The sequence below is a fragment of the Rattus norvegicus genome, chromosome 6, assembly GCF_036323735.1.
Source record: "Rattus norvegicus strain BN/NHsdMcwi chromosome 6, GRCr8, whole genome shotgun sequence".
In the NCBI taxonomy this organism is placed as follows: Eukaryota; Metazoa; Chordata; class Mammalia; order Rodentia; family Muridae; genus Rattus; species Rattus norvegicus.
The window spans coordinates 144668005-144681921 of record NC_086024.1 but is presented as its reverse complement, the minus strand read 5'-3'; the positions used below and the strand labels follow the sequence as shown (position 1 = coordinate 144681921).

Below are 13917 nucleotides of genomic sequence, written 5' to 3'. Positions count from 1 at the left end.
TCTAAATATACATATTTTATTGGATAGTTATCAGGTAGTATGCAAGCTAGCCAAGATATAATACAGATTTTAAGCCTTTCTTAAGCTGGAATGGATAACTAAATGATCTGTTTAACTGATATAGTGTTGGACTGGGTGTTAGATATATTTTATGCTCTTAATTACAAAATGATAATAGTTGTGCTCAGCTTATATTTGAGAGAAAAGTTTTTTTTTAATTAGACAAAAAGGGTGAAATGTAGGATGATGTCACAGGTGAGGCAGGTACAGGATAGAAGGAGGCCTGTCATTGGAGGAGAAGGAAGGATGGGCGGGAGAGAAGTTTGAAGGAAGAGGAGGAGACTCGGGGAAGGGAGACGGAGAGAGGGGAGAAGCCATGGCAGGTGATGTTAAGATTCTGCTCTGTGTATTTACAGGTTGTTATTAATGTTCTCAAGGGATGGATGGTACTGGGCTTTGTATGTTTAAGTGGGCAATTATATCTTACCAATTGGATCTAAAAAAACAAAACAAAACAAAACAAAACAAAAAAACAAAAAAAACTTGGTCACCAGTCTTGGACCAGCTTTCAGAGAGTGTCCCTTCTGCCAGACTGAAGCTTTGCACTGCTTAGTCCTCATATTGCAACTCTCCTCACTCCCCCTCTTCCAAGTCTCTGGTAACCACTCCTCTGTCTTCTACCTCTGCTTCTACATCTTTCAGATTGACATTTAGTTTTTTAAAACTGGGCATAGACACGAGGCCAGACAGGATTTGTCTTTCTATGACTTTTGCTTAGCAGGATTATTTTGCTTAGCAGGGTACCCTTCAGGTTCTCACATCTATAGATCTGAACAACAGTAACAATGAGTAGAACGGTAAGAGATCCCGGAAGAAGCAGCCGTTACACTTAAACATCCTGAGGTAACCAGCAGTTGTCTTAATTAGGCACAAGCCACATGCAATAGGAGGGAATTTATTCCTGGTTCTGTCAACCTAGACCACAACTGGTGGTTAGCAGGGCTGTGAGGCTTAGAAGAGATCCTGCTACTTCTACTTTACCAAACCAATATAATTTCTAACTGTATTCTAAATACTTACCCTTACCTTATACCCACAGATAAGTGTAGCTCTCAACCTTGGCAGAGCTCACCCCAACCCCAGAAAACCATAATTGTTTAAAACACAGAGAACAACAGACTCTGGTGCTCCTCCCCAAATGCCACATTTACAAAGTGACCCCCTGCATTAAGGCTCAGGTGACATTGTGGAAGAGGGGGCAGAAGAATTCTAAGAGCCAGAGGACCGGGACGGAATGTCTGCTGCAAGAGAATGTCTTCTACAGGGGTCAGGGCTGGTGCGCGGCAAATATCAACAACATGGTTGCCTAAACAAGACCTAGAAAAGGATTCATGAATTCTTAAAAGATTTGGGCCCTCAAAGAGTTATGGGTGAATAATGGTTCTGAGAGAGCAGAGAGAGGGAGGATCAAGCCCTCTCTAAGTACAAGCACTGCGATAAGCTAGCCAATCCCAAGGGGCAGACCTGGCCAGCAATACCAGGTGACATCAGCAGGCTGTAGTTATAAACTTCATACATATATATCAAAGTCTGTCTGTCTGTCTGTCTGTCTGTCTCTCTCTCTCTCTTTCTCTCTCTCTGTCTCTCTCTGTGATATAATTAAAGAATAAGAAGCTAAGAATTTGGGGAGTGGCAAGGATATTAATGGAGAGAGGAGGGGGAAGAACATGTAAATATTGCGCTTAAATATAAGATTCTTTTTTTTCAACGTATGTCAGAGAACCTTTATTGACTTTTAATTTGAACTCTAAATCCAAAAATAAAAATCCCTTTCAAATGAATTGATTTTCAGTCAATAACATTATTCAGGTCAAAATGTAGACTTCCTACAAAACACAAGAACATTCTCAATTACAAATTTAAAGCCATTAAAAAAAACTTCATCGATAGTTAAACACATACCTGTGTGTGTCTATAAATATAAGATTCTTAAAAGTAAATAAAGTTAAAAATTGTTTCCACACATGCCAATAAAAATCGACTCCAATAAAAAGTTTTCCTGACCAGTTCCACCTAGACACTGAGGTCAGAATACACACACACACACACACACACACACACACACACACACATATATACACATATACATATATACACATATACATACATATATACACATACATACATGTATGTATATACACATATATATGTATGTATATATGTATGTATATGTATGTATATACACATATATATGTATGTATATATGTATGTATATATGTGTGTATATGTGATATATATATATGTGTATATATATATGCATACACTCCTGACTCTGCCTACAAGGCAAAGACTGGAAACAATTCTTCACTTATAAAACATCCACTGCTAGAATCATTAAAAAAAAAAAACAAACAAACTGCAATTCCCTTATCCTTCCCATTGAGAAGTTTCTTCTCAGGTAGGGAAACACTGAAAAGACAAGAAATTCTCCAATAAATCAATTACTAGTAGCATGTAAAGCATAGTTTGAATTCTCTAAGCCAATGGTTCTAAACCCTCCTAACCAGTTACCCCCATTTCAGTTCCTCGTGCTGTGGAAACCCACAACCATAAAATCATTTTCATGGTGTAAATATTTTCAGAGGTAGAGATTTGCCGGGGGGGGGGGGGTGTCGTGAACCACAGGTGGTGGACCTCTGCTCTAGACCACGCCTGGTTCACAAAACCAACAACAAATGTCCCCCATCAAACACCAGCTCACTTCCTGAGACTACAGATCTGGCTGTCTCATTTATTTATCAAGGCCTGGGATTGGAATTACCTAGGGCTAAAGACAGGCTGGTTAAAATTCAGATGCCAGGGCCTCTCCGCACAGTGAAATGACAGCGGGGAGGCAGGACCCTAGGGGCCAGCACTCTTAACAAGTAATGAAGTTGATTGCTGTGGAACTGACACTCAGCCATGCTGGAAGAAAAAAAACCGCTTCAGTCAGTCAAGGAGGAAGTTGGAAGCACCTGCTCAGAAAAAGACAGGTTTATCTTATCAAGTCTCTACCCATCTGTTTCCAACAAAAGCTATGTGTCAAAAACCTGTAACTGAAAAAGCACATCCTCAGGAGCATCAGGGTGACATTCTCACCAACCTCGTCCCCATAAGGCATTACCAGAGCAGTGCCTTCAGACACCACTGGGAAATGCAAACAGCTCAAACTATGTCTTCCCTACTCTTGAAGAAAACGATTCATTTAGAAACCCTAAAATGCTCAGCGTTTGCGTGTTATGCAAATGATAGGAACTATTGTGTGAAGCAAGGGTCGCTTCGCCCGCCGTGGCTATCTCTCCCGGAGGTGGAATTCAGCGGAGGAATATACGATGCTGAAATGGCGAGCAATGCTCACCGCCGTCAAACACGGTTCATGTCGGCTCAGCTCCATCGAGAATGGCTCCATTTTCATGGCTACTTATACAATTAGTCTTTTAACGTGATGAATGACGGACAATTGCTGGGTCATACGGCCAAGACGGAGATTTCCCATGATGCCTCTTACTTGTCAATACAAATGACAGCGGAAAATGTGCCCTGGGGTGTGTGAGGGAGAGGGCCTTCGGATTTTCAATGATGAAAAATGTCAATGAAATGAAAAGAAAGTAGTGGGAGGATATTATATTATCTGCAATTATTACTCTTATATCTGTAGGGAGTCAACCACAATGCATGATTAGAAGTCATGGATTTCCTGGCATCCGATGGCTAATGTGGAACCTTAGTCTTAGGCTAAGCCCACCTTTTATAAAAAAGAATGCCGGACAACTTAACACGGGTAGGTAAAACAGTCAGTGCGGCCTTCAGATTTCCTGAAAACACTCCCAAACTGCGAGACTTTGGTAGGAGATGTGTTTTATTAGACCATAGAATTTCACGACTCTGGAAAGACTGCACGTGGCAGAAATTCTTCTTAAGGACTATTCTAGTACCAGAGAGAGAGATGATGTTAGCTGCTAATACAGCTTCCCTTTTAATTATGTGATCGTTTTCTTCTAACCGCTCCTCAAAGATTTCCGTGTTTAATATTTTAAACCATCTACGTATTGTTTTTACTCAGTACTTGAGGGGCATACCGTGCTGTCGTCACAAAATTATAAATCCTAACAGTGAATCATGGACAGTCTCCACCCCCGTCCCGACCCATGATCCACAAAATATGTTATTTAGATATCCAGAGTTAGTCAGATATAGGGTTTTAAACGGATGCATTTCCTCTTTGGGGCACCTGGTAATTAGCATAATAGCCTCTGGGGCCCCGCCTCCCCATGCTGGGTGCCATAGATCATGTGTTCATCAGGGAAGCAGCTCCTACTCCCCAGAGGACCAAGAACAAAGGAACTGGCAGGCTGTAGAGGAGAGGCTGCCCAGTCAACAGTGTATTAAAGACACCCATTAGTTGCCTCAATCAGCTAATTAGCTCAACAAATGCAAAACTAAATCATTAAACAAAGTGGTCCTGATTGCATTGCTGGCTTCTGATTTGGTGTCACTAACCCAGCAGGGGGAACAGGGTTGTTCAACAGAAAACAAAAGCTGTCTACACTTGGGAGCTAGAAAGTGATGGGACTTAATTTTTTATGAAAGTTGTGGTCTGTCAGGAGGTTTCGCTAACCAAAAAAAAAAAAAAAAAAAAAAAAAAAAAAAAAGGCCAGGGTTTGAAATTCTGTATAATGAAAAAGCCATTATACAAAAGAAGTAAGAAGGGAGTGTTGGCTCTCTAGTGTGCAAATGGTCATTAACTTTTGTTTGACCTTGGGTGTATAACTAAAAATGGATTTATGTACAGGACACTCTTGTTATAATCTTTTTGGTACATGACACAGAATGTGCCCCCAGAAGCTGAAGTGCTAGAAACCACATCTCTGGTTTTAGCTAGAAAGTTTGACTCCTCCCTTGACCGCCTCTCCCTGACTTCATACTCACCTCTCTGTTCACACCCCAAGGAACTGCGTGTCAGGCTTGACCTATGTGCATAAAACATGCATGATAGCAGCACTGCTCTGGACCACGCAAACCAGAAAAGAACTTTTCTACTGGTCCCCACATTCTGGGAAGAGGGGCCACCAATGGCTAAGCTCTCTCTTCCAGTATCTAGTTCTCTATAAGAGGAATGAGCCAACATTTCAAGTAACTTAATTACCTTTGTCTGGCTTGGTTTGTTAGCTTTTTTCCTCTCTCTCTCTCTCTCTCTCTCTCTCTCTCTCTCTCTCTCTCTCTCTCTTTTGTAGTTTTGGGTTTGGTTTGCTTTTAGCAAGCTTCCAAACACCCGCCATCTGGAGCACATCCTATTAAGGTTATTTATTAACTTCCTTGCCAAGTAAGTTTCATTTACTCTTAGTGGAAATGACCACACTGAACAATGGGGGAAAAAAGGCCATCTTGTTTTGCTTTGTAATTTGCTTAATTCTAAAGAATCCTCAAGTTAAAGGAGGCTGATTTCCAATACTCAATGTCGTTGAGTCTCCTGCTCTTCTAAAGAGATCAGTGCAGAGGGTTATTTTCTTTTATAGTAAGACATCGATGGTTATTTATCATTTCGACTTAATAGCTCTAATTACAAAAGACGGTGTCATGGGATTTTTTTTTTAAAAAGGCAATTTTCTTTGTATCCTACTGGGAGGCTTAAAAAATGTACAAAGTGTCTGCTGCATGCTTTTCCAATTACTGCTAGGCTGGATCAGTGCTACTGTGTTCTTATTTGTAACAGCCTACACTCTCCAGTACCCGTCAACTTTACACGGCTTTGAGAATTACCAGTTCAAGACTCTTAATGTGACTTCATGACAGTAAGAAAGGAAAGACTCACTGTCAACCACTGCCCCAGTCCTGGCAAAGATGGGAATGAATATACTATAGACTTTCTAGGGACAGAAGAACCATGTTTGGAAATGTTAGAATTAAGGCAGCCGAGAAGGACAGTTTACAAGTGCCCATAATTAGCATGGTGCTAGGCAAAATTCATCTACTACAGGGAGCATCCTAGGTCATTTGCCAATGGAGAAGACAAGAATGTTATGTCAACTATTTCAGGAGAAAATGCACACCACCAAAGATCCTCTTGGCTCACAAAGACCACCTGTCAAAACAAAATGAAACAAACAAAAATGTTCAATGGTGTTACAAGGTAATTAGGAAAGGCCTGTCTGCCCTCAGGTCAGAGTAATGAACTCTGGCAAGCACAATATTCAGAAGGTAGTGAAGAGAAGGGAAGCAGCGGGAGGGAAGGGGAGGGGAGGGGAGGGGAAAGGGAAAAAGGAAAGGGAGGGGAAGGGAAAGAAAGGAAAGAAAGGGGAAAGGGGAAAGAAAAGGGGGAAGGGGAGAGGAAGGAAAGGTAGGGGGAAGGAGAGAAAAGGGAAGGGGAAGGAGAAGAGAAGGGAAAGGGAGGGGGAGGGAAAAGGGGGAAGGGGGGAGGAAGGGGGAAGGGAGAAAGAGGGAAGGGCTTCCTTCTCCTGTCTCTGTATCATTTAAAAATATTTTTTCGGGCTGGAGAGATGCCTCAATGGTTAAGAGCACTGACTGCTCTTCCGGAGGTGTCTTGAGTTCGATTCCCAGCAACCACATGGTGGCTCACAACCATCTGTAATGAGATCTGATGCCCCTGGTGTGTCTGGTGTGTCTGAAGACAACTACAACAATGTATTTATATAGATTAAATAAATCTTTAAAAAAATATTTTTCTAAAGGCTAAAGCCAAATAAAGTGAACTCGACTACTTTATATACTTTTATATTATGACTCAAAGAAATAATAACACTGTAATCTGCATCCTTGCTGGATGCTCCATGACTTGCACAGCTTATGATACTCCACTTTATTCTTGTCTAGTGCCAGGAGGAGGAGAAGAGTGCTTAACTGAAATCTTTTTTTTTTTCTTCTTTACAATTTGCAGCAGCTTTGTTTCCACAATACTGAGACCTTCTAGCAGATAGTGGGAGTTTTCGGTCTTGTTGTAGCCCAGGCTGGGAAAACTTAGGGTTGTAAGCCACCTGTGGACTGTCTAGCTGTGGGACTCCCCTCAGGCCTGGTCCTCCACAGGAAAAGCTCCTGGCCCGCAATGGGTGCACGGTGCTCTGACTGCTCAGCCCAGCAGCTTCTTGCCCTGTGGTTTGTTGTGAGGAGCATGCTCTGACCTGATCAGAGTTCTCCCCTTCCCCACCCCTACCATTCTCTACCTGTTCCTTATAGGGGCATCAGGCTTCCAACCAGACCCTGTCCCACACTCCTGCAGGGGCAGTGCTCAAGTTTGACCCCTCCTACCGCGTAGATTCTTAAACCCCACAGAACCCTGGAATCACTAAATTCCCGTTTTGGCTTTCACTTTGTTTTCCCATCATGTGCACATTTAAATTATCCCGAACAGGGCACTCCTACACAGCTGTGACAAAGGTAAAGAGTGAAAATGGTGTTATAATAATAAAGATTTGAACTAGAAGAAGCACATTGTACGCCGGTCCTGCAGAATGAAAAGTGGAATTGCTCAGGTGGTCACTGTCAGGAACACACCTGATAGCCAAAGAAGACCCAGAGCTCATGTCCCTTCTAAACTGTAAGATCGCAGACATTTAAGTTCAAAAAAGCACTTGGTTAACTGTGGGCTAAGTGCACAGAGTGGCAGTTAAAACTGTGGAGGAGATTTACTGACGTAACCTTTCTGTTTCTCCATAAATAAAAGCCAACCAAGCCACACTAATAAAGACAAGCAAGAACCAGCCCTGGTCATGGGGATCCCTAGCAAAAGGAAAAGAAAACCATTTCCTTAAGACTCTAACCAACCAATGTTAGCACTAGGGCACATAATCCAACGAAGAGAAAGACCTGAGGAAAATCTGTTAATTTTGTAAATTGTATGAGGCTTGCATGATCTTAATATCTTAATAAGCTAAGAAGGGAGAAGCACTTAAAGGCAGATTCTAACAGCCTCTGAGAAAATCAGAACAGAATAGATTCTTTACGAACTGTCGCCTTGAATCATTTATGGGACCTATACTGACTGGCACCTACTTTCATTTCTGTCTGTATAGTGGGATGCAAGTAAAACTTCTTTTTCTTCCTACTAATGCTCATTTTAAAAACCTTTTGCAGTTGGACATAAATCTGACGCGGCCACCTGAGCCCTAATTAGTAGTTTTACTGCAAGACAAGAGCTACTGGGGCAATCATTTATTGCTGCCTAGCACCAGACGTGCCAGGCTTCACTTTCATGCTATTTTTTAACTAGATGCAAGCCAACTTCCTTTCTCTTTCCTTTAATTAAAGAAAATCGATGTAACTTACATAGAAAGGACCACTCTGCAGTTTCCACTGTAATTAAGGCCGTGGTAGTGGCCTTGTGTCTTAGCACTTCTTAACTTCATAATAACTTTGTCTGTTTCAGGTGGGCATGGATTTGACAACATATTATATTCATGAAATACAGGGAAAGGCAGAGACAATGGGTCCCTGTTCTTGCTCACTCTGCTGCATCCCTAACTAGGTGTCTGCATATACAGGGTGGCTAGCTAGAATCAGGTAAAGCATGGATGAGCACAACGCCGGAGAGTTCCGTTCTCTGTGCCTTAGAATTCCCACTTTTTATCCACTCTTCGTGTCAAGTCGGACGACAGGATTCTTGAATCTCACAGCACAACTTTTGTGGTTATTTTTATCTCTGCTCCCCAAGTCTGTTGGGGTTGAGGGAACAGAATTATCTTCATTTTCCACCAAAACAAATCTTTTTTTTATTCATACTAGTTTTCTAATCAGAAGACTTCACATTCAATTAAAGCCAGGGACAAAATAGAAGTTCCACTGCTCAAGTCCTGTGGATGATATCCGCCTTGGCTTTACTGAGCCATGACTAGTGAATTACTATATGAAGAGAAGTTCTGCATGGGTTGCTACAGTAGAGACAAAACAGCCATCACTGACACAGATCAGATTTTCTTAATTGAAGTTGGAATTCATTTCAGCTCAATGCATGGGGAAGACATTGAATTCTTATATAAAAAACACGTCAAGCAGCAGAGATAAAGGCTATGAAAGTTGATTGACTGGTTTTAGATATCACATGGATTGACCAACAGGAGGCAACCCAATCAATATTGAAGGAAAGAATAAAGTTGGGGGAAGGGGGGCTGATACTTTCTGGTCTCAAAACTTATTATAGAGCTACAGTAATCGGCACAGTATGGCACTGAATGGAATAACAGACTCCCAGGTCAATGGGGCAGAATGGAATCTTAAAAAAGACTATGTAAATATAAACAACCTAGGACAAAGTTAGTGGAGCAAAGATTGTCTTCTTAACAAACAGTGTTAAGACCAGGTAAATCTAGAAGTTATTCATGAGCATCACAAACAAACAAACAAACAAACAAACCCTCAAAATGGACCACAGCCCTGAAGAGAAAAAACAAAATTATACAACTGCCAATCAGTGACATTGACAAAATCTAAGTGACTTTGGCTTGACAGTAATTTTTAGAGACAGCATTGAAGGATGATCCATGAGAGAAATAACTGGCAGGGAGGACTACATTAAAATACAAAACACCACTGAAGAGTTGGGGATTTAGCTCAGTGGTAGAATGCTTGCCTAGAAAGCTCGAGGCCTTGGCTCGGGGCGGAGGGGGGGGCCGGGTACCACCACCGAGAGATTGAAAATCAAGCCACAGACTGGGAGAACTCTTCAAGTTGAACTGCAAAGAAAGGAACACAGGTAACAGGCAAAACAGCTGACTGGGCATCACACTGAGGAAGTTACACAGGTGGCAGCCAGCACCAGAAACAACACTCATCATTGGGAGGCATTAGAGAACTGCAAATGACAGCAAGTGTAGGAGGAAAAGCAGAGAGAAGAGAGAACACACAGTAAGAGGAAAAGCAGAAAGAGGGAAGAGAGAGAACACACAGCATTGGAAGGGTCCACGAAGCCAGCTAAAGACTGAGGCGATGTACACTCTCACTGTGGGTGCAGGCCCTCAGAAAGACCATGTGGCTTACTGCAGGAGCTGATATGGGACCCAGCAAACCTATCCTTCAGTGTTCAACTAAAATGAGTAGAAAACTTGAATACAAAACCTGCAGAGGTGTCCAAGCAGCAGCACTCACAACTTCTAAGACTTGAAAGTAACGTATTTTTTTAGCAGGTAAATGGATAGATAAACAGTGCTAACCCAGACTACGGAGCATGGAATCTAAAATGCATACTGTTGGACTGAATAATCCAGTCAAAATTAGCCACAGACTGCGTAATCCCACCCATAGGAGAAGACAGAACTGCAGAGAGTTACAAAGGGGGCGGTGCAGTGGTTATGAGGCCAGGGGAGGAGACCAGCAGGCACAGCACAAAGAACTCTCTTTTTTTTTTTTTCTTCTTCAGTGCTTTGGATCAAACCCAGAGCATTATGCATGTTAGCCAGGCGCTCTACCACTGAGCTGCATCTTCAGTCCATACAGCTCTCATGTTAGAATGCCTACAGAGGTCTTAATGAAACCTGACAAATTAGAAGTGTGCTAAGAATAAGGAAAGGGTGTATTCACTGTCTCCCTTACCCAGAAGTCTTACTATAAAGCTTGCTTCAAACTTAAATTCGTGTGTGTGTGTGTATGTGTGTGTGTGTGTGTGTGTGTGTACAACTCTCCCCTCACACCACATACAGAAATAAATTTCAGTGGCTTTCTGCCAAAGGTAAGAAAGACCAAACTGTAAAACTGCCCATACTTATTGACCTGCCTAGTCTAATTTCAGTCACTTCTTTAAGAATAAAATGGACAAGGGTGAAAACATTGATGAAGAATACATGCCTTCAGCTTTTTATTATTATTTATATCAGGGTTGGTGTTAATCAACTGTAGGTCTAGGGATATAACTCAGTTACTATAGAGCTTTTCTAGTGCACACAATACTAAGGGTTTGAACCATAAACTACAAAAGCCAGTAACCCTAGTAAGAGTCTCATACATTAAGCCAAATCAACTCAGAGTAGAACTAAGATTTAAATGCAAACATACACAATTGTAAAACCTTTAGGAAATAGCAGACCCACACACAATCTTTAGGATTGAGTCCTGAGCAAAGTGTTCATAGACTTCCTCAAAAAAAATGACCCAGAAAAAAAGTCTATTACACTCTTTTTTAATATTTTTTCTTTTCCTTTCTTCCTCCTCAGCTCCATGTTTGCAAGGTAAGCACTTTATTAGCTAAACCATTTCCCCAGCAGACTGTCTGTACGCCCTTACCACTGATGGAAGCAGCACAGATACAGTCTAACTGTAGATGTAGTTCAGATGATAGAGAGCTTGCCTAGAAAATGAAGCCCTGGGTTTGGTCATGATTAGCTACATGGTAATTTCAAGACCAGCTTAGAGTGCAGGAGACTCTTCACAAACAAGAGAGGAAACGATCAGTGCACACCCTTCTCCCTTAATCTTCGAGGGTATCCTTGCTGACATCCTGTGGCTAGACCTGACTGGGGTGACGGGAACAAAGACTTGGGGATGTTAGAATATTCAGAAAAACTGTTCTCCTAACCAGATGCTAAGGTTTCAATCCATGCATTTGGGAGGCAGAGGCAAGTGGATCTCTCTGAGGCTGAGATCAGCTTGGTCTGCATAAAGAGCTCCAGGCCACCTAGAACTATATATAGTAAGACTGTGTCTAAACAGACGAAACAAAAACAACAATGAAAAATCCCAATTTCCTAAAAAGCTATGAAATTATGTTCCCATCCTCAGTGTATGTGCAAGATCACATCTGCATTTGAAGGGCTGTCTAGTTGTGTTAGGTTCCAAGCTCTGCAGATTAAGGTAGGAAGGCAGTCTATCTTCCTAGGGCACTGAGGGGTGATACACTTTACTTCGTACAAGTCTTCCTTATGTGCATGCACAGGTTTTGCTTAGTGCCTTCCACCATGAAGCAGCCATTTCTTAGCCCACAATCCAGACATCTACCTCTCTCCACGGTGCTCACTCGCCTCTAGCCCCTCTTGTGTCTTCGCTGTCCTTTGAACGCAACTGGCACACGTCAGCTCATAAGCTCAGCCTCCTCTGTGCTTTCTTGCACTTTCTCTAGCAATGGTTGCCCTAAGTTTACCCTTTCAAACTTACTTTGAAACTTTGTTTTTTAATTTATTTTTATTTATATGAGTACACTGTAGCTGTCTTCAGACCCACACCAGAAGAGAGCATCAGATCTCATTACAGATGGTTGTGAGCCACCACGTGGCTGCTGGGAACTGAACTCAGGACCTCTGGAAGAGCAGTCAGTGCTCTTAACCACTGAGCCACCTCTCCAGCCCCCACTTTGAAACTTTAAAGGGACAAATTCTATACTAAAAGATGCTACAGCAACTCACTCGGACTTCAAGCTTGGCTGCTTTACTACTACAAGGATCTAGATCAATGGCAGTCCCTTTAGATTTCTCTAGATTCCTCTTAGGATCCTTACACTGGTGTCTTCTCTAGCTAGGCTTCCTTCCCGATTTGGGAATATCTACCGTCTCCAGCAAGCTCTGCTTACCGCAGCCCGGTGATTATTTGCAGTCTTCCCTCTTCATAGCACCTGGTCTCTGAGTCTTTAATCACCACCGCTACATGCATATATCGAATACACGCACACTAATATGTACTTGATTACAAAGTAAGCAAAGCTTAAGGGTATCTGGGCGCACACAAACGCCCAGTCTGTGCTAACACATTTCCTCTCTGTTTTCCAAGTTCATCTTCATTTTGTCACCCTCTTTCTGGCTAGAAAGGTGTCTTCTAGTGCACTACATCCAAGCCACTCTGTTGCCGATCTCCAGCCAACACTGAAGTCCTCCCTCTGAATACAAGAGGGAGCACAAGACGCCATCTCCCCTCCCTAAGCAAGTTTTTCCCCACTTCACTGAGCCTCCGTTTCATATTGGATTTTCGCAGAAAATGTTTTCTGTTCTCCAAAGTATACTTGGAAGCCTCCTCTCGCTCTCCACGTATCATCTCCACAGATTATATCTTACAAATATAAGGCTATATCTGTAAGTCCTAAGAAAAATGTTTGCTATGAAATGTCTCTGAATAAATTGTTTTTAGAGAAGTTATTTTTAATTTTTTATAAAAAAAAAATGTCCTAAGTCCACCATTAAGCACACAGATCTTTGTGATTCTGAGGCCAACCTGGTCTACAGAGAGAGTTCCAGGGTACCCCAGGCTATGTAGTCAGACCCTGTCTCAAAAGCATTAAAGCATTATAGCATTCACGGTTCTCTGTCATTCCATTACATAACGTAAAGGAATTTAATCTCTTTAATCATGAGCTTTGACCTCTTCCCTGGTTTCACTGGACTATTAATATTTTTATTTTTTTCTTCAAAATTGGAAGTAAGTTAGGGGGCAGGGGTAAAATTTTACTTTGAAGTGCTATCCACAACACCGTATGCTTTTTAGACTACAATATAAATGCTTCAAGGTATAGTGATGTTTCTCTGCACTCTACCGCAAGCATCCTGAAGTACCCTCGCTGTACGCTGCAGTGATGTATGAAATACCCCCAAAGGGTTACAATCTCCCTCCAGCCCATGAGAGATTACTCACCAGACTTCCTTGCTTTCAAAGCAATAACAGCCGCTAGCTCCCTCTGCACCTAAGAAAATATTAGGGAAAGAAATCATATTAGAATAAGAAAAATGGAGCCATCAAGGCAGCACATTGTAGCTAAGAAGCCCACATTAGGAGCTGCCACAGGGAGATTTAATCTTGCCGCCATGGGTGACTTCTCTGGTTAGTATGTGAGAAACATTGTAGCAACATTTCAGACCAAAAACCTGGAAGAAATCATTCTGATTTACTCTTAAAATGAGTGATACTTTACTTTAAAAATACTATTTTTAAAAAGGCCATTTGCCAAAGGGTGCA

General features: G+C 41.9%; 1 protein-coding gene across 1 annotated transcript in view; it reads right to left on the bottom strand.

Moving 5' to 3' along the window:
* Rapgef5 (Rap guanine nucleotide exchange factor 5) overlaps window positions 1–13917 on the bottom strand; it is a 234747-nt gene that overhangs the window by 140987 nt on the left and 79843 nt on the right. Inside the window, exon 7 of the mRNA NM_001395143.1 lies at window positions 13597–13645. Coding sequence (NP_001382072.1) covers window positions 13597–13645 — 49 coding nt within the window. The remainder of the gene's footprint in view (window positions 1–13596; window positions 13646–13917) is intronic.